Raw genomic sequence first — 20,074 nt, forward strand, 5'->3', positions numbered from 1 at the left:
TTTTCTTTCTCCTGATAACGACATCCTCCTGAGTAGTCCCCGCCCAGAGATCCGAATGGGGGACTATTTTACCTCCGGTATATTTTACCTAAGAGGACGCCATCATCTTTTATCCATACAGTAAAGCTGCATGCCCTCGGGAAAAATTACGGCCGTAGTTTCCCCTTGCTTTCAGCCGTTCGCAGTACCAGCACAGCAAGGCCGTTTTGGTTATTGTTACAAGGCCATATCAGTCAATCATCCAGACTGTTGCCCCTGCAACTACTGAAAAGGCTGCTGCCGCTCTTCAGGAATCATCTGTTTGTCTGGCCTCTCAACAAATACCCCTCCGTTGTGGCTGCACCTACAGTACGGTTATCTGTATCGCTGAGGCACGCATGCCTCCCCACCAACGGCAAGTTCTATGATTCATGGGAGGAGAATGGGCATATGATTAGTGAAACTGAACAGTTCAAATTTCTAGGTGTTAAGATAGACAGTAAGCTCTCGTCGAAAGCCCAAGTTCAGAATCTTGTTCAAAGACTTAATGCTGCCATTTTTACTATTCGAACTGTATCTGAAGTGAGTGATCATTCGACACGAAAATTAGTGTACTTTGCTTATTTTCATTCGCTTTTGTCGTATGGTATTATCTTTTGGGGTAACTCTTCACATTCTAAAAGCGTATTTTTGGCTCAGAAACCGTTCGGGCAATAAGTGGTGTAAGTTCACGAACCTCTTGTCGACCCCTGTTCACAAGTCTGGGTATTTTGACATTGGCCTCTCAATATACGTATTCCTTACTGCCATTTCTCGTTAACAGTATTAGCTTATCCCCAAGAATAAGCAGCTTTCACTCAGTTAATACTCGGCAGAAATGAAACCTATATTTGGATCGGAATTCCTTAACTCTTGTGCAGAAAAGTGTGCAGTATACTGCTGCATACATTTTCAATAAGGTACCGCTCGAATTCAAAAATCTTGTCAGTAATCCATACGCTTTCAAATTGAAACTGAAGAGTTTCCCCATGCGTCACTCTTTCTATTCTTTCGAGCAGTTCAAATGGTTCAAATGGCACTATGGGACTTAACATCTGAGGTCATCATTCCCCTAGAACTTAGAACTACGTAGACCTAACTAACCTAAGGACATCACACACATCCATGCCCGAGGCAGGATTCGAACCTGCGACCATAGCGGTCTCGCGGTTCCAGACTGAAGCGCCTAGAACCGCACGGCCACACCGGCCGCCCTAAGAGTTCCTTGAAAAATTAAGCTGATTGTTGTTGTATTGTTGATTGGGCTTACTTAAGTTTAGGGACTGACTTTTTTCGGATTCATAAACATTTATTTTTATCTGTTATAACTCTTATGTTGTAATTTCGTGTACTGAGACGTACCATGACCTTGGAGATTTGCTCCTCAATTTGGTCCTACGGAACTTGACGTGTAAATAAATGAATAAATAATAAATTGATGTATCCATGTGTGGAGTCTCCAAGGACACTGAAAGTTTCCAGGGTATATGCGTCATCGTCAGATGAGCCAAGCGCCTGGCTTAACGGTATGGGGTGTGCCACTGTGTGCCTCTGGATGGCATAGTGGGTAATTTGAACGGCTGCCAGGACAAGTCACACTTCTGAAGATTCGTGGCTGTGACCTCCATGACGATGTCTTTCAACAGGACAACGTAAGACCACATGTCCGGGTGTCGTGAGCTACCTCAGTGCAGAGCATATTGGTCTGTTGTCCGAGACCGCACGTTCTGCAGATTCCTCACCCAATGAAAACGTTTGGACATGTCTTGCCGAGAGACTGGCGTGCCACCACCATCCAAAGCCGGCCGGAGTGGCGGGGCGGTTCTAGGCGCTTCAGTCTGGAACCGCGCAACCGCTACGGTCGCAGGTTCGAAACCTGCCTCGGGCATGGATGTGTGTGATGTCCTTAGGTTAGTTAGGTTTAAGTAGTTCTAAGTTCTAGGGGACTGATGACCTCAGATGTTAAGTCCCATAGTGCTCAGAGCCATTTGAACCATCCAACGATCGATGAGATCTGGCGTGGAGCTGAAGAAACATGGAATAACGTACCAAATATCTGTCATAGAATATCTTCACCTAAATCCGCATCCGGCTGATAGGCATTCTTGCTGCCAGAGCTGGCAGCTCTGTGTACTTAATTGCGAACCCCACACTACTTACAACTCTTAAAATACGCCCATGGAAAAAATTGCAACACAAAGAAGGAAATGTGTGACATAAACGAGAGTTGGTAGGCGTGTTGCTACATCTGAAAGATGATGTATATTCAAATTTCGTTCCATTCACGAATGAGTGGTACAAGTAGTGTCATTATGAGGATGCAAATCAGCGTTAAATACACGCTACAACGGTCGTGAAAGTTAGTTACCTTTGAGATTGGACGTGGTGAGGTGAAGTTAGTAAATAATTGCTTTAAGGCGACGAAGACGCATGTCATTCAGTTCGAACGAGGTCGTGTAACAGGGCTGCGAGAATCTGGATGTTTCTTCTGTGATATTGCAGGAAGACTTGACAGGAATGTAGCCACTGTACTGTACATGATCGCTGGCAGCGGTGGTGACGACAGTATAGGGTCGTAAAAAGTCGAGGCTCCGCACAGCCATTTGGCACTACAGCGATGGAAGCGCATCGTGTTCGGCGTATGGTCCTGCCGCGTCCTACTACATCTGCAGCAGCAATTTGAGCAGCAGTTGGCAGAGAGACAACGAACTGTTAACCGATCGATTACTTCGACAACAGCTCCGAGCCAGGCGACCTGCTTCGTGCATTCCACTGATCCCAAAACACCATCATTTGCAGCTGCAGTGGTGTCAAGCGAGGGCTCATTTCAGGGCAGGCTGGAGGTCCGTCGTGTTTTGCAATGAATGCCAGTTGATGGCCTGTCTACACGCAAGACGCACTGGACCTACGCCTGGAGTTACGGCGTGGGATGCGATTTCGAATGATAGCAGGAGCACTCCAGTGGTAATCACACGCATCATCCTGACTGACAGCCTCTACGTTAGTCTAGTGATTCAACCTGTTGTACTGCCATTCATGAACAACATTCCAGGAAGAGTTTTCCGACGGGATAGCGCTCGTCTACATACCGCTGTGCTCTACAGAGTGTCGACATGTTGCCTCAGCCTGCTCGATCACCAGATCTATCTCAAATTGAGCACATACGAGACATCATCGGACGACAATTCTAGCATCACCCACAAACAGTATTAAGCGTCCCTGTATTGAGTGACCAAGCGCAACAGGCATGGAACTCTTTCCCACAAACTGACTTCCAGCTCCTGTACAACGCAATGTCTATCTGCACGCTTGCATTCAACATTCCGTCGGTTACAGCGGTTATTAACGTACCAGCATTTCATGTTTGCGATGGGTTATCTCACGCTGACATTAGCCTGTGAACTTTCAATGTTAATCACTTCAATGTGTTACCTAGACCAACGTACTTCCGAAGTTAATGACTTTTTAGTGTTGCAGTTTTTCCAGCAGTGTATGTGCTTCCTGCTGTACTACAAACACAAAATAAGTAAAATTTCGTTACTTGCTATTCTTTTCATTTCTTTCATCCACCCCATATTCTCAAGTCGCTGTGTCTCCCATTTCGTCTGCAATACATATTCGCTTAACGATTGATCAGCAGATTCAGGCAACTGTTCAGTCCACAGAGAAACTGAAAATATAGACGCTGCTCTTACTTGACCCGGATGACATTATTTTAATTCACTTAACAGAAATAAATTATATCTAATCTACAGTGCCTGAAGTTCCTTTTCATTTTTTCCGTCATCGTCGCTCTTCTGGGTAGATTGTGAAACAAATATAAAATCATGCGCATTTAAGGGGAGACGTGAGCGAAATTACGCGGTTACATAGAGCTAATGATACTTTTACTGTTCGAGAGATAAATGAACCAAATTTTTCATATGTTGCCATTATGTTATAGGCTATAATCTGGGATTTTTCAATTTTTTTGTCACCATAGTTGATCAGGACGCTGCTGGATACTTTTAGAACACGTACTATCCCATGAGGACCATTTTCTCAAATGTTACTTTACACATCACTTTCAAAATGTGGTAGGCTATTATTAATAACTAGGTAAATAAATCTTTGTATCAGTTTTTTAATATCGGCTTTAGAAATCTCGCAACAATTTTTTAAAAATTTATATATGTAATAGATAGCAAGTTTCATTTCAGAAGAATTTTAATAAATTTGACAGTAACGCACTTTGAAAAATGTTGTACCACAGGAAATTATGTTTTAGTATTTACAAAGTCTATAGCAAATTTCACCTTTTCATCTGCAATGGTTCATCAGAAAATGTTCCTTATACACTGACAAATGTAATTGTGAGGAATGCATGAAAAATATTTAACTGGCGTTAATGCTAGAAATAAGTACGTTAATGCCTACCGTAACAATGCATTTGGTTGTTTTGGCCTTCATGAGCTCTTTGCGTCCAGACTGATGCTTCTGCTGCGCACTTTTGACAATATGCATCACTAACATTTCAGAACACGTCATATGCACATTATCAATGTTCTTCCATAGCTTTTCAGTCACTCGTCCTGTATGAAATCATCGTTTGATAGGTTCCTGATTCTGCCTGTGTTACCATCACTGAACACTATACAATCATCAAGTGAGGCTATTTTAACAACAGTAGATGAGCAAAATGTTTTCTTTCGGCGTCTCCTCTAAGTAAGGTTATTAAAGCTAGGTTTTGCGTCCCACCATATCATATGCGCGTATCTTTAATAAATCATAATTAATCGCATGGTTAATGGGCTGACAGCCTTCTGTACTCCACTGACGTCTTCTCTGATCGCAGGGAATAATAAAATATCGCAAACAAGGAGAGAGTCGCGTTGAAAAGGGAGTGTGGCACTGCGCATTCGTTGAAACAAGATGACTTTTACATCATACCTAGGAGGAAAGAAACTCTGAAAACTGGAGACAGAATTTCTACATGCTACAGAACTGTCTGGTCTGAAAAAAAATTTCAAAGTTTTTGACCAGTTTTTCATACATCCCCATTAGCAGAGTGAGAAGTCGGCGTTAGTTTCATTTTATACATAAGGTTTAGTTGAATCAAAATTTGTGTGGACTTTAAACGCTACGTCACTCACATTTTCACCAAACAGCAAGAAATACGTACCTCCAAACCACGAGTTCCTAATGAGATAAAGTGCTCAGAGCTTGGAGCGCACAAGGATATCAGCAGAGAGCTGCAAGTTTGTGGCCGCAAAACCGAATAAACCACGACGACGTAACGCGAGTTCTGTAATCCTCAGTGTCTCTCGTTTCTACGGCAACGCTGTGACGTCAGTAAACAAGCTGAGGTTCCTCACTGGCTACGTATGTATGGTCAGAGACTACTGAATTACTGCCTCTGCTGCCGCCAGCTACTGCTTTCATGTGACAATATTTGCCTTTCAGGTACCATACCATCACAATTGTGACTCTGTCGAAAGAAATGTTTCATAGCTGCCGGTGAACGGCGTGAGTCTCTCGCACCCTGAAATATAACGTGAATATGTGACAGGTGTTGCACAACGTGTCCAAAACTCTATGTGTTATTTACATAAGGTTTCAACAAGATTAATCATGATGAAATAGTGCAGAATTTCGCTAAACTCTTATTCTCTTATTCCACAACATACTGCGTGTTGTGCCAAGCTACTAAATTACAAATCAAACAATGGAAACAATCACAAGAATAAATTATTAAGTCCAATAATTCACATCATTTCGTACAGAGAATCAATATAAACATTTGCATAAATTGGCGCCGCATCTACAAACACGAACTCCGTCTATGTGCCAAGTAAATTAAAAGTAAGCCTTTGGTCGATGTGACGCTGTGATTAGCACATTAGTTTCGCATTCCCCTAATCTCTCGTCGTGATTTATGTTTTCGGGTTCTCTCCCTAAGTCACTTAAGGCGAATGTTGGAATGGTTTAGATGACACGGGCGGTTTCTTGCTCCATCCTTTCATTGTCCGAGCTTTAACTACGTCTCTCATGAACTTATCGTCGACTGTTCGTTCTATGCTTACTCGTCCTCGTTTAAAATGGGAATCGATTATTTTCACCGTTTTCTTCACAGCAACAAATTCGCAAGGAGAAAAATCTTTAATAAATTACAGTGAAAAAGGAGTCTTGGAAGACCCAGCTGTCTTTTCTTTGGTGTATAGATGAAGTCTCTCCTAAGAGACCTTCAGGCACAGTTTTTCTGGTGTTTCAGCACATATTCGCAATTTCGTTTTTTAATTTCGTAGTTGGAGTCAGCCCAAACAAATAGTGCTTATCACGTTTTTCGTGCTACACCCATTGTCAACACAAAGCGTAGAGTTGTTTACCATTACAAACAAAAAGTTCTGAAATCGAAATTTTACGTCACCGAGCGAGGCGGCGCAGTGGTTATTACTGGACTCGCATTCGGGAGGACGACTGTTCAAACCTGCGTCTGGTCATCCTGATTTAGGTTTTTTGTTATTTCCCTAAATCGCTTCAGGGAGATTCCTGGATAGTTCCTTTGAAAGGACGGCGCAGTGGTTATTACACTGGACTCGAATTCGGGAGGACCACTGTTCAAACCTGCGTCTGGTCATCCTGATTTAGGTTTTCTGTTATTTCCCTACATCGCTTCAGGCAATTTCCTGGATAGTTCGTTTGAAAGGACTCAGCCGGTTTACTTCCACATCCCTCGTTAATCCGATCGGGCCAATGACCTCATGACGGGGTTAATAAAACGCGGAGAATAAACAGAAATCCATCAGCGATTAAGCAGCGCTGCTGCATGGTGGTAGCAATCGGCGAGGGCCAGAGCAGTGCTGTCACTGCTGTGTTACTGGCCATTCTTTGAGTCTTGTTGTACCTGTTAATACACGAAAGACGTGACGGGTAGTAACACCACTTACACAACGCAGAACGAAACTGCAACGATAGTTTGTAGAACGCGGGAGGGTGGAGGGGGGAGGGAGGGAGGTGTGCTGGATCTAGGGGTGTGGAGAACTCATATTATTCTGGAAGACGAATGGGGATTTATAAGGAGCCATAAAAAAAGTTCCAGTTCCGACTTAAATCATTTGCTTCAAGGAAAATATTTACCCTTTTCCTAAGAGATTGGAGGGGGGGGGGGAGGCATGGGAGAGGGCTGCTGTCCCCTTGCTCCCTCTTATGGACGCTCCTGGTCATCACTTTCTCATTGGTTCGATGTAGCCGGCCACGAATTGATTTCCTGTCTCAAACTTTTCATCTCAGACTGTACTTGTAATCTCTGTCCTCAATGATATGCTGGATGTTTTACAGTCTCTGTCTTCCTGTACAGTATCTATCCTTTACAGCTCTCTCTAGTGCCATGGGAGTTATTCCCTCGTGTCTTAGCAGACTTCTTATCAGAATTTCCCTTCTTCCTGTTAGTGTTTTCCGTACATCCCACACTTATTTCCTCGTCAATTTGCGGAGCACCTCCTTATTTCTTATCTTATAAGTCCATCGAATTTTCAACGTTCTTCTGTAGCACCATATCTCAAATACTCCCAGTCTCTTTGTTCCCAGTTTTCCCACAGTCCATTATTTACTAACATACAATGCTGTGCTCCAAACCTACATTCTCAGATATTTCTTCCTCATATTAAGGCCGATGTGTGATACTAGTAGATTTCTCTTCGTCAGGAATGCCCTCTTTTCCTGTGCTAATCTGAATTTATGCCCTTCATGCTTCGTTTATCATGTACTACTTCGCTTCCATGGTAGCAGAATACCCTAACTTACACCTCTTCGTGGTCCCAAACTTTAATGCTCATTTCTGCTACTCTTCATTATTTTTGTCTTTCTTCCTTTCACTCCCAATGTGAATCTGCACTCATTACACCGTTCATTTCATTCAACCATTTCCGCAATTCTTCTTCGCTTCCACAATGGATACAAATGTTCTCAACAAATCTCATCATTTATATGCTTTCCTTTATTTAAGCCATTGCTTGTTCGATGGATAGATAGAGCAGTAGGGGCGAAAGACTGACTCACTGTCTTAAACCTTTTTTAATCTGGCCACTTCGTTCTTGGGCTTCCAGTATTATTGTTCCCTCTTAGTTCATGTACATTTTCTATATCACCTACTCCCATTTTCCTCAGAATTTCGAATATCTTGCACCATTTGTAAGATACTTTTTTTAAAGTCGACGAGACCTATGAATGTGTCGATTTTTCTTAGTTCTTGCTTCCATGCAACTCAGAACTGCCTCTCTGGTCCCCCTTCCTTTTCCATAGCCAAGCTGATCGTCATCTAACAGATCTTCAGTTTTCTCTTCCGTTATTCTGTATATTACTCTTGTTAACAGCTTGGATGCATGCGTCGGGAAGCTAGTTGTGTAATAGTTCTCACACTTACCTGATCTTGCTATCCTTGGGGACTGCACGGATGATATTTTTCAGGAAGTCCGATGGTATGTCTTCGGACTCATAGAGTCTACGCGTCAACCTGAATGGTCGCTTGATTGCCACTTTCTCTAATGATTTCATAAATTCTGAAGAAATCTTATCTATCCCTTCTGCCTTCCAACTGTCTGCTTAGAGAAAACTAACAAAAATCTTACACTATAGCACACGAGTGTATGTATTTCACCCGTTATGATGAACCGTATCTCGCTCTTTTTTTTCACCAGTGTGTATCAATATATCTTTCAAAAAGTCTACGTAAAGAGGATGGAAGGTACTAAGCCATTTGATATTTTAAGATATTAACAATGTCGTTTTGAAAATCGGTCGTGAATCTCAAACGTATCACACATCAAAGTCGATGTTGTTGTTGTTGTGGTCTTCAGTCCTGAGACTGGTTTGATGCAGCCCTCAGTGCTACTCTATCCTGTGCAAGCTTCTTCATCTCCCAGTACTTACTGCAACTTACATCCTTCTGAATCTGCTTAGTGTTTTCATTTCTTGGTCTCCCTCTACAATTTTTACCCTCCGCACTGCCCTCCAATGCTAAATTTGTGATCCCTTGATACCTCAAAACATGTCCTACCAACCGGTCCCTTCTTTTTGTCAAGTTGTGCCACAAACTCCTCTTCTCCCCAACCTCCTCATTAGTTATGTCATCTACCCATCTAATCTTCAGCATTCTTCTGTAGCACCACAATTCCAAAGCTTCTATTCTCTTCTTGTCCAAACTAGTTATCGTCCATGTTACAATTCCATACGAGGCTACACTCCATACAAATACTTTCAGAAACTACTTCCTGACACTTAAATCTATACTCTATGTTAACAAATTTCTCTTCTTCAGAAACGATTTCCTTGCCATTGCCAGTCTACATTTTATTTCTCTGTACTTCGATCATCGTCAGTTATTTTGCTCCCCAAATAGCAAAACTCCCTTACTACTTTAAGTGTCTCATTTCCTAATCTAATTCCCTCAGCATCACCCGATTTAATTTGACTGCATTCCTTTATCCTCGTTTTGCTTTTGTTGATGTTCATCTTATATCCTCCTTTCAAGACACTGGCCATTCCGTTCAACTGCTCTTCCAAGTCCTTTACTGTCTCTGACAGAATTACAATGTCATCGGCGAACCTCAAAGTTTTTATTTCTTCTCCATGAATTTTAATACCTACTCCGAATTTTTCTTTTGTTTCCTTTACTGCTTGTTCAACATACAGATTGAATAACATCGGGGAGAGGCTACAACCCTGTCTCACTCCCTTCCCAAACACTGCTTCCCTTTCATGCCCCTCGGCTCTTATAACTGCCATCTGGTTTCTCTACAAATTGTAAATAGCCCTTCGCTCCCTGTATTTTACCCCTGACACCTTCAGAATTTGAAATAGAGTATTCCAGTTAACATTGTCAAAAGCTTTCTCTAAGTCTACAAATGCTAGAATCGTAGATTTGCTTTTTCTTAATCTTTCTTCTAAGATAAGTCGTAAGGTTAGTATTGCATCACGTGTTCCAACATTTCTACGGAATCCAAACTCATCTTCCCCGAGGTCCGCTTCTACCAGTTTTTCCATTCGTCTGTAAAGAATTCGCGTCAGTATTTTGCAGCCGTGACTTATTAAACTGATAGTTCGGTAATTTTCACATCTGTCAACACCTGCTTTCTTTGGGATTGGAATTATTATATTCTTCTTGAAGTCTGAGGGTATTTCGCCTGTCTCATAAATTTTGCTCACCAGATGGTAGAGTTTTGTCATGACTGGCTCTCCCAAGGCCGTCAGCAGTTCTAATGGAATGTTGTCTACTCCCGGAGCCTTGTATCGACTCAGGTCTTTCAGTGCTCTGTCAAACTCTTCACGCAGTATCGTATCTCCCATTTCGTCTTCATCTACATCCTCTTCCATTTCCATAATATTGTCCTCAAGTACATCGCCCATGTATAAACCCTCTATATACTCCTTGCACCTTTCCGCCTTCCCTTCTTTGCTTAGAACTGGGTTTCCATCTGAGCTCTTGATATTCATATAAGTGGTTCTCTTCTCTCCAAAGGTCTCTTTAATTTTCCTGTAGGCAGCATCTATCTTACCCCTTGTGAGATAAGCCTCTACATCCTTACATTTGTCGATACTGCAAACAAAAGATCTGTTTTTCTAACAAGTACTTTTATGAACAAAGCAAACATTGTCCAGCATCTTCTGCCTGAGTCATTACAAACAAATCTGCATCAGGAATAACGAAATTAAGGACTGTTTGCTTGAAGTTACGTAAACAAAACTAATTCTGGTGAATGTAGGACGTGGCCTCTTTTCTGGTGAAAGTATACGCAGACTCCTTGTTTGTTATCACAGTAAAAAGGCGAAGCGTCGCTGCTAGCCGTCCAATCTGTGCTGATGGCAAAACAACACGCGGTCGCCGTCAGCACTGGTGAGTCCTCATGAATATGGTTTGCCTCTGGGAAGAGGTATACTACGAGAAGCGAAACTTAGTTTACAGACGTGGATACAGACTGGCACCGTCAAAGGTTCGCTAAAGCAAGGTCTGCGGGTAATTTTCCAGGACTGTAATCACAGTCCACCGTGTACGAAACCGTTTTATAGCTTTGATGTCATCTTTCAAACAACGAATTATCGCAGAGGAAGTGAATGTAAGAAGAAATGCCAGAAAAAAGGAAACAGAGGTCGCATTAGTCTCCCAAAACTAATTTTTTAGGATGGAATCAGAAACATGTGTCTTCATCTAAACTGTACGTTCTGCCTCTATGAATGAAACCTAAAGCTAAAAACCAAAAAATAATAAGAGAAGCAATAAAGAACAGAAAACGTTGAAAAAATGAGTAAGCACGTCTATAGCTAAAACAGTGTCAAGATATAAATATCTCTATTTAGAAGTGAAATTAAAAGTAACTTCTCAGTAGAGACTATAAGACATACGCTACCTAGCACAAGAATATCGACGAAAAACCTAAAACCCATGATAAATAACGAAAATACACGAAAGCCTGAAATGACTGTAGAAAAAAAGAAAAACCAAGGAAATTTAAATATCTTGAATAAATCATCCAATAAAATTAATTACAACAAAAATATAATTAAAGAAAGAATAAAGAGATTAGTAAAAGCATAATGTTTATCTAGGAACGTCTACTACGAGAAACTTTCTCTAAAAATAAATGGAAGTCTCAACACTGTAGTGATTCGACCAGAGTAGTTAAGTGAACGCAAATGGCTATCAAAGAATTTATCACTAGACAGATTAGGAACACAAGGAGGAAGGACTGCAAGAATAATAATTAGAGCAATACAGCCAACATGAAAGAGTAATACGAGAGGCGTCAGAACATATAGAAAGTATTAGAGGTCGTAACATATACCGGTATAAGATTCAAAAAACTGAAATAAGAAAACTTTCCTGAACCAGAATGAAAAATGCTCTTATCATAGCGCAAAAAAAAGGCGAATACTTTTTGGGAAGAGTTAGGTGTGTAAAACAATGGATCTAGGTTTCCGACACATCTGGCAGCTTCAACAACATTTAAATCATACCATCTTGAAACCTTCGCGCGTTTTTACTTCTTAGTATCAGTACCCATGTCATGTAATACAATGCATCGTGTCAAGTAGAGTAATATGACATATGATGTCGTGGCACATAACATGACTCATGCCACATGTCACCGAACATGGCAATAAAGTTTAGGATATATACATCCCCACTCCTGGTACTTCCTATTATAGACTCATCCTACTCTCCAGAAGCACATAAATGTATATCTGTTCTTACATTCCTCACCACACGTGTAACAGGGAGTGTATTTGGCGGAGAAGTGGTCCCATCGGGGAAAAAATCAACCTGTCCCCCTCCAGCCAGATATCAAAAAGTTGTTTTAGCGTTCTCCCAGGAACAAATCCACCCCCAGAAATTTTATCCCGCCAGGGAAAACTGTTTTAATTATTATATGTGTATATTTTACACTGTTTACTACGACTGACAAATCTTCTAAATTTGGGGCTTCAGTGAACTCATTTTAATGAAAATGATTCGAATCAAATTAGTTCTTTAAAAACAGTGCTCATATAATAGCACGATCGTTATAACAAACTTCTCTAGCTGAAGTATGGAGCCGAAATTAGTTACGCACGAGTTGCGAAGAATATTGTTTCAGGTAACATAAGTCAGTGTTGTGCGCGGCTGATATTCGGCGGTTTTAATAATCATTTTGCTGAAGATAACTGTTTCCATCATAATCCATAGTTGTATAGAATCCGTTGTATAAACAGTGATTTAGTGACACGTACACAACTTACAGACAACACTTTAACACGACGTTAACTTGGAGTTCTTTAGCAACTTCATCAAATCTTTAGCCGGGAGAAAAATTATTTAGTAATTGCTCAATGTAATAAAATAAGAGTATCATTTTCATTAGCAAATTAGTTAAATACCAAACCACTGACAAACACAGCGAACGCCACACTGGCGCCCAACGTGCGGCCACCAATGCACATTTATTCATTTTATTAATTGAAATTGTGATCTATTACAGGTACGGGGTACCAAAACAAACTATGAATCATTGTATATTTTCTTGTTTCATGAGCATTGACATGTTCCTACCAAACTGCTGTACGGATCTGTATCTGCGCTGATCCGAGACACAGGAGTAACTTCATATAAGCAGTGCAGTTCACCACCCTCACACAGGTAGGAACAGATGTGCCTGTTCAATAGTTGCATAGCAGCACATCAACAATATTCGCTGTATTTACAATTTGAAAATTAAAAATCAGTACCTGCAAAAAAAAATTTAGAACTACTTAAACCTAACTAACCTAAGGACATCACACACATCCATGCCCGAATTAAACATCAATGCCTACAAAAAAAAATTTAGAACCACTTAAACCTAACTAACCTAAGGACATCACACACATCCATGCCCGAGGCAGGACTCGAACCTGCGACCGTAGCAGTCGTCAGTACCTGCAACGATAAGTAGTAATGATTGAATATTCTGGCTGCAAGAATAATATTTTTGAGTGTTATTTGTGTATATGTGTTAGTTATAAGATCATTTTGTGTCAATTGGTACTTGTCAGTGATTTATATATTTGTTGTGCTATATTGGTGATAGAATGGCTAAACAAAAGAAAAATAAACCGAATGAGCATACTGATGCAGAGATGACATCAGAGTCTCAGGTAGAACAATCTACCCATATTTCTGTCGAATTATTAGCAAATTTAATTATGAATGATAATTTAGAAACTGATGTGCCGAGTGATAGTACAACCGAGGAGTTGCCAAAACAAACTGACACTACTGGATTCAACCAGTTAGGAATTAATGACAATATTTCTTCTGGGCAAGGGGCAGAAGTTAGCAATGCTCAAGCTATGTCCATACAGGATATGCAAACAGCATTATTTAATAAGTTTACTATTAAAGAGCAGGAGCGTGAAAAACAACGCGAGCTTAAAGAGCAGGAGCGTGAAAGACAACGTCAGCAGGAAAACGAAAAACGTAGACAGGAAAAGCTGATAGAAAAACAGCAACAGGAGCTCAGGGACCAAGAAAAGGAAAAGAAATTTATGGAAAATATAAACAATATTTTTCTGGAAAGAGATAAAGAAATTGTCCGTAGGATAAATCAAGTGTTGGTCGATCGTGATAATGCTATTACTACCCATTTTAAGCAGGAGATCGATGCAGTAAAAACCACTATTGAACCGTTAACAAACATTCCAGTTCAGGTCAGTAGTCTTCAAAGTGAAGTAGATAGACTAGAGAACCAATTCAAAGCCTTGGCTACCGCTGTGGAAACAATGCAGGAGGACATTCCCTCGGAAATCCGAAAGCAAGTCCGAACAGAAGTAGCCAGGGTGCTGAGCTCTGAAAATCAAAACTTTGAAAATCTGACAGTATGCAGTAATGACAACACTGGTACTGACAGGCAAAAGATCGCAAATAATCTGACGGCGAATTTTAATGCACCACAAAGAAGACCAAATTTTGGTAATCAACCTATGTTAGCAGAGCAATATGTGGCACCAAGGAACAATAATAGTGGAATAGAATGTACTTGTAACAAAGCAATCACACCACCTGCGAATGATAGCAATTCCATGCACTTAACTACTTTGATGCATGAAGAAAACCTAATTAAGCATAGACAGTTTCAAATATTTAACGAAGAAAGCAAGAAAAACATACATCCAGTAGTTTTCATTTGGAACTTCAAAAGTGTTCTTCCAAAATCATGGTCGGAAGAACAGAAAATACAGTTTGTGATTTCACATATTGCTGGTGATGCGTCGCTCTGGGCATTAAATGCAGCAGAAACTTGCAAGACTTTCCACGACTTTGAGAAGGCGTTCCTTGATCAATTCTGGTCAGCGTCTACTGAAGAGCGACTCCGTAAAATTGTTTACAATGCAGAAATGTACAATCCGAAGTAAGGTTTCCTTAAGAAAGTACTTTGAAAAATATATTAACGTGACCCGGTACTGGGATGAGCCAGTAACCACCAGAGACCTATTGCGAGTCTTAAAAGCTAGATTACCCATACATACTAGAAAAAAATTATTTAATGTTACAGACACCGATCTGAAAGAATTTCTGTTTGTAATTGATTCTCAGGATCTAGTGCAAGCAGATGCCAGAAAACATTCTGACGTGATCAGCAATAATAATAGTCCTAATAGAAAAAATTCTTGGAATGGAAATAGGGACGAAGGTAGTCCAAAGAAAAATAAAACTTATAGTAACGGAAAATACAATAATAATAATAGTAGTAGAAATCACTACAACCAAAATTGTGGTTATCCTAATAATAATAACAGTAATCATCGAAAGGCTGAAGAACACCAACAACCGAATGGTAATCAGAGGCCGTACCACAATGAAAACCCAAACAATAACAACAGCAACCGAAAGAGACGAAATGACAACAGGTCAGACAGTCCATATAAAGACAAGCCTAAAAATATGCGGGGTGACAGTGAATATTGGCGACAGCCAGGGCCGAGTCATTGGCAGCCGCAGCAAAATTCTATCAATTCAGGTAAGCCAATAAATTATGTACAGGCTATACCTATACCAAGCAATCAATATCCACCGTTGTGAGATCCAAGCAGGCCTCTTCCGACTGAAAACTCACAAAATGTTAGAATAGTGGAGGTACCTTCGGAACAAAACAAAACACTCAGAAGCCAACAAACTAATTTCGGTCCCTGTAGGCCTTCGCCAGGTGACCGAGGCCAACGATGAAGGCAATAGGTCGACAGAACAAAAGATAAACATGATACGGTATCAGGATGGCAACAGGATCGAAGATGAGCTATATCAGGAACCTGCTGTCTCTGATAAGCCAATAAGGGAAAATATCCAAGCAAGTGTCACCGGAGCTGTAAATGGTGTAACAACTACTATTCTGCTTGACACAGGTGCGAATGTATCAGTTATGACCAGGCAGTTTTTTAAGAAGATATCGGAGATGAGATTGCCGATTTTGCCGGTTGCAAATTGTAAGGTTATAGGGGCACTGGGAAAAAAAGCACAGAGTATAAAATACCAGACACAGGTGGAAGTTTCCTTGGGAAATGACTGCTTATTATGCACGTTCCTACTAATGGATAACTTGTCAGTACCGGTGCTTCTGGGTCTTGAGTTACTTCGGGAAAGGGAAGCTGTAATTGATCTCGCCCGTGGAACATGTGCCAACAGCGACATTAATACTGAATCGTAAGATCGGTGCGAACCTTCCGCTGATGAGAAAAATGAATCTTTCTGTCAGCAAACAGAAGTTGTTAGTGTTGGACCATAAGCACCCACAGATGTGTCACAAAAATCGAAATAACGATGCACCCAGCAACGTAAGTGACATCGTCACAACAAGAGAAGAGAAAGTACAGGAGGCAACTTGCATTAATGCTTCAGAGGCTAGACAATTAACAGAATTATTATCCGGGTACCCCGATGTATTCATTGAACGCCCTGGAATCATAAAAGATTACCAGTATAATATGAAAGTATATCCGCACAAGACCTATTGGAGATCATCTTACTCGGTCCCCTGGAATAAGAAAAACGAAGTGATACAAAGGATCAATCAGAAGTGCAAGTGCACTACCCCATAACCGTAAATATAATGTTTATAGTAAAATAATTAGCAGTAATAATTGATAATGTTATGTATGTATTAGTTTATAAGCTTTTATGTCAAGTATTACACTGCAGTGTTGTTGAATTATTTGAAGAAGGAGTAGAGAATCCCCATAATAAATGTATTTTTACTTTAAAAGATATAAATAACTTGATAAACACTTGAGTGCTGTTGCATTAGACGTGAGGAATTTTACCTTTCTGTACGTAGGATAGAAATGATTAAAATGCTGAAGTAATATGTTTGTTCGTGTGTAAGAATAGATATAACGAAAATATTTTCATTAGATCGAGTCATGTAGTCCCATACACGTAGTGAGTGTTGGTGGTGTGTGAGCTGTGTGGCTCAGAAAAAAAAATAATAAATTAAACTGATTTCACCACTAGTGAAGCGAAATCTGAATTTGTACTGATTTACGTACACGGTTTCATTATGAAGTCATTTAAAATGCTCTTATGAGCAACATTCCTGTTAGATAAACCGAACATGGACACCTGTCCCAAAAACATGGTAAATAACAATCCCAATAAAAAGTAAAAAATATAAATACATGTACCTGTAATAAAAATGGAAATGTACTGTTATCTGGACAGTTCAGTAATGATCTCATGGTCAAGATAATGTAGCAGATTCTGAAAGTTTTATATTGTCTCATGTTTACGTGACAGTGTAAAATTTTAAATTTTGTTATTCAGTCATGGTAATATGAACTTACGTGCAAGTGTACCAGACCACATTATTTGAAAAGTGTCATTTGCATATAGATTGTGTGTTAAGTACTGTGGAAAACTGCCGACAGCAATCAGAACAGTGAAACGTGTTTCGCAGGAACTAGTGGACGCGTGAAGAACTGTGATTTACATTGTGAATAATGATGAACAGTGATAAAAACTGTGATCACGTAACCTTATGAACGCTCTTGGAGTGTCAAAGTTAGCAGCAACGCTATGAACGTTGAGTACTGTTGACTGTATTAATAATTAACTTGAACTGAGGACCTTTAGTAGTTTGATATGAAGAGTCTCCGCGTGCCAAATTTAATGTGACAAACTGTACAGCCAGCCGCGTGGCAAAACAATAATGCAACGTTGGCTACGCAGCGCGTCGCGAAAATATTTACATTCTGCTTAAGTGAACAAAGCACACTACGGACACGCGTATGATTAACGGTGCAGTGTTCAAAATGTGCATATTGTGATAAACTTACATGTGAATCACTACATTGTGTTGAACAGTGTCAAAATACAGAACATACTCCAAAAACAGTCTAATTCCATCCGTGTGAATGCAAGTGAAATGGACACTAATAAACTTTTCCACAGGATGAAAATAGTAATTATCTTGTCACTGATGCTTATATTTTGACATTTCATGTACCCGTCTTAAACTGAGGGACGAGGGAAAGGAGAAACAAGACCTGCGGCAGCGCGACTTCTAGCCAGCAGCAGATCCAAACCACGATGCAGCCGACGGCAGCCGACGCCCCACCGACTCGGCCGGGGGCGGTCCAACAGCAGCCACTACCTGTCTGCGGTCCAACGGCTCGACACGGGGGCGGTCTTACGACGTCAGCGGCAAATTCTTGTGACATTAGATAAATGAGTGACTTGATATACCACCATGAGAAAACATTCATTATCTCAGTTGCTTACAACAGAGTCATAAATTTGCATTTTCCAGCATATTTTATTACATTCATGTCAAGCCTGACTGTTAAAAGAAGGTATCTGTATTTTCTTGAAGCCCCTTGGACGGTTTTATTCCCGGTTTTCCGAGTCCAGTGAACCCAAATGGGGGGGGGGGGGGGGGATAAGTTAATACGAGAAGTATCCGCAGCAAATTCCGAGATAATACAGTCACTGAAGTCATGTAAAGTACTCGATTCAACTATAATTTTATCATGTCTAAGACAACATTGAAACTAGACATTGCATCTTGAGAGTAGCAAATCTACGTGGACTAAAAAAATATACAATAGAGAAACTATTTTTTTTTTTTTTCTCAGCCCAAGGGGCATTGTAGCATCCACGTGATAAATTTTTGGCTACAGTGCGACGAGAGGAAATTATGCCTTTAACAGTTATCAACATTATCTATTCGACGTATGAAAAAACATTGAAAACTTATAAATATTAATTATTTATATAATATTCTATGATGTAATCAGACATATCGATGTCTGTCATACAAAGACAATATTAATTGTAAATTCCTATTATGATCTGCTTTTGTCTTCCTTTGTTTTTACCTTTTGTTGATTGGCTTTTGTAGATTGCGGACGCGTAGCGAACTGAGGTCTGTTAAGAAATTGTAATTTATTTGTTAATTATTACTTGAAAATAGAGTTCATTATTATTATAAAAATGTGTGAATAATTATTTGTAATTTTAATTCCTCTCTCAGTAAGCATTGTCTGTGTTAATTTTTCTTTCCGCTGCAAGGAGCGCAGCCATTGATAATAGCGATTTGTATCGCGTTTTTGTCTGTGTTCCCTAGAAACAAATCAAATGTTTGCTTGATGAGGTCTAAATAGTGCACAATATGAAAGTATAGTTTATAGAATTTAATAATCATTTCAGATACTTACTTATTTGGTCTAACAATAGAAAGTCTCTATCAATTGTCTCCCGCCATCTTAACAATTATCTCAAATTCAAATTACCCAACTCTGCAGACATAAATGCTGAACGTAATATAGATGTGTAAAAATAAATGTGCACCGGTGGTTCCGAACTCATTTTAATGAAAATGATTCTAATCAGATTGGTTCTTTAAAAACAGTGCTCATATAATAGCACGATCGTTATGACAAACTTTTCTAGCTGATGTAAGGAGCCGAAATTAATTACGCACTAGTTGCGAAGAATATTGCTTCAGGTGACATACGTCAGTGTTGTTCGCGGCTGATATTCGGTGGTTTTAATGATCATTTTGCTGAAGATAACTGTTTCCATCATAATCCATAGTTGTATAGAATCCGTTGTATGAACTGTGATTTAGTGACACTTACACAACTTACAGACAACACTTTAACAGGACGTTAACTTCGAGTTCTTTAGCAACTTCATCAAATCTTTCGCAGGGAGAAAAGTTATTTAGTAATTACTCAATGTAATAAAATAAGAGTATCATTTTCATTTGCAAATTAGTTAAATACCAAACCACTGAATAACACAGCGAACGTCACATAAAGCACATAGAATAACTGCAAAAATAAATACGATACCTAACGAAATGGTAAATATTGAGTGAAGTTTATGGCGTTAATGTATGTAAATGGTTTATATTACGTAGATGAACTTACGATACGACAATATTACATAGATAAACTTACTTAAAAGCTCACTATATAGCAATCTGAATCATTGGCACAACAAATTATAAACTATTGAAGAGCATACATCTTGGGTTTATCTCTTATCTTAAAATTCTTGTCATTGTTTATTTAA

General features: G+C 39.8%; 1 protein-coding gene across 1 annotated transcript; it reads left to right on the forward strand.

The window, feature by feature from the left end:
- Nucleotides 1–13,644: 13,644 nt before the first annotated feature.
- On the forward strand, nucleotides 13,645–18,213 carry LOC126282337 (putative uncharacterized protein DDB_G0271982). The gene is made up of 2 exons (XM_049981993.1): nucleotides 13,645–14,214; nucleotides 18,064–18,213. The coding sequence occupies exons 1-2, from the start codon at nucleotides 13,645–13,647 to the stop codon at nucleotides 18,211–18,213; spliced, it is 720 nt and encodes a 239-aa protein (XP_049837950.1).
- Nucleotides 18,214–20,074: the final 1,861 nt, after the last annotated feature.

Source organism: Schistocerca gregaria, chromosome 7 (genome assembly GCF_023897955.1).
Source record: "Schistocerca gregaria isolate iqSchGreg1 chromosome 7, iqSchGreg1.2, whole genome shotgun sequence".
Lineage (NCBI taxonomy): Eukaryota > Metazoa > Arthropoda > Insecta > Orthoptera > Acrididae > Schistocerca > Schistocerca gregaria.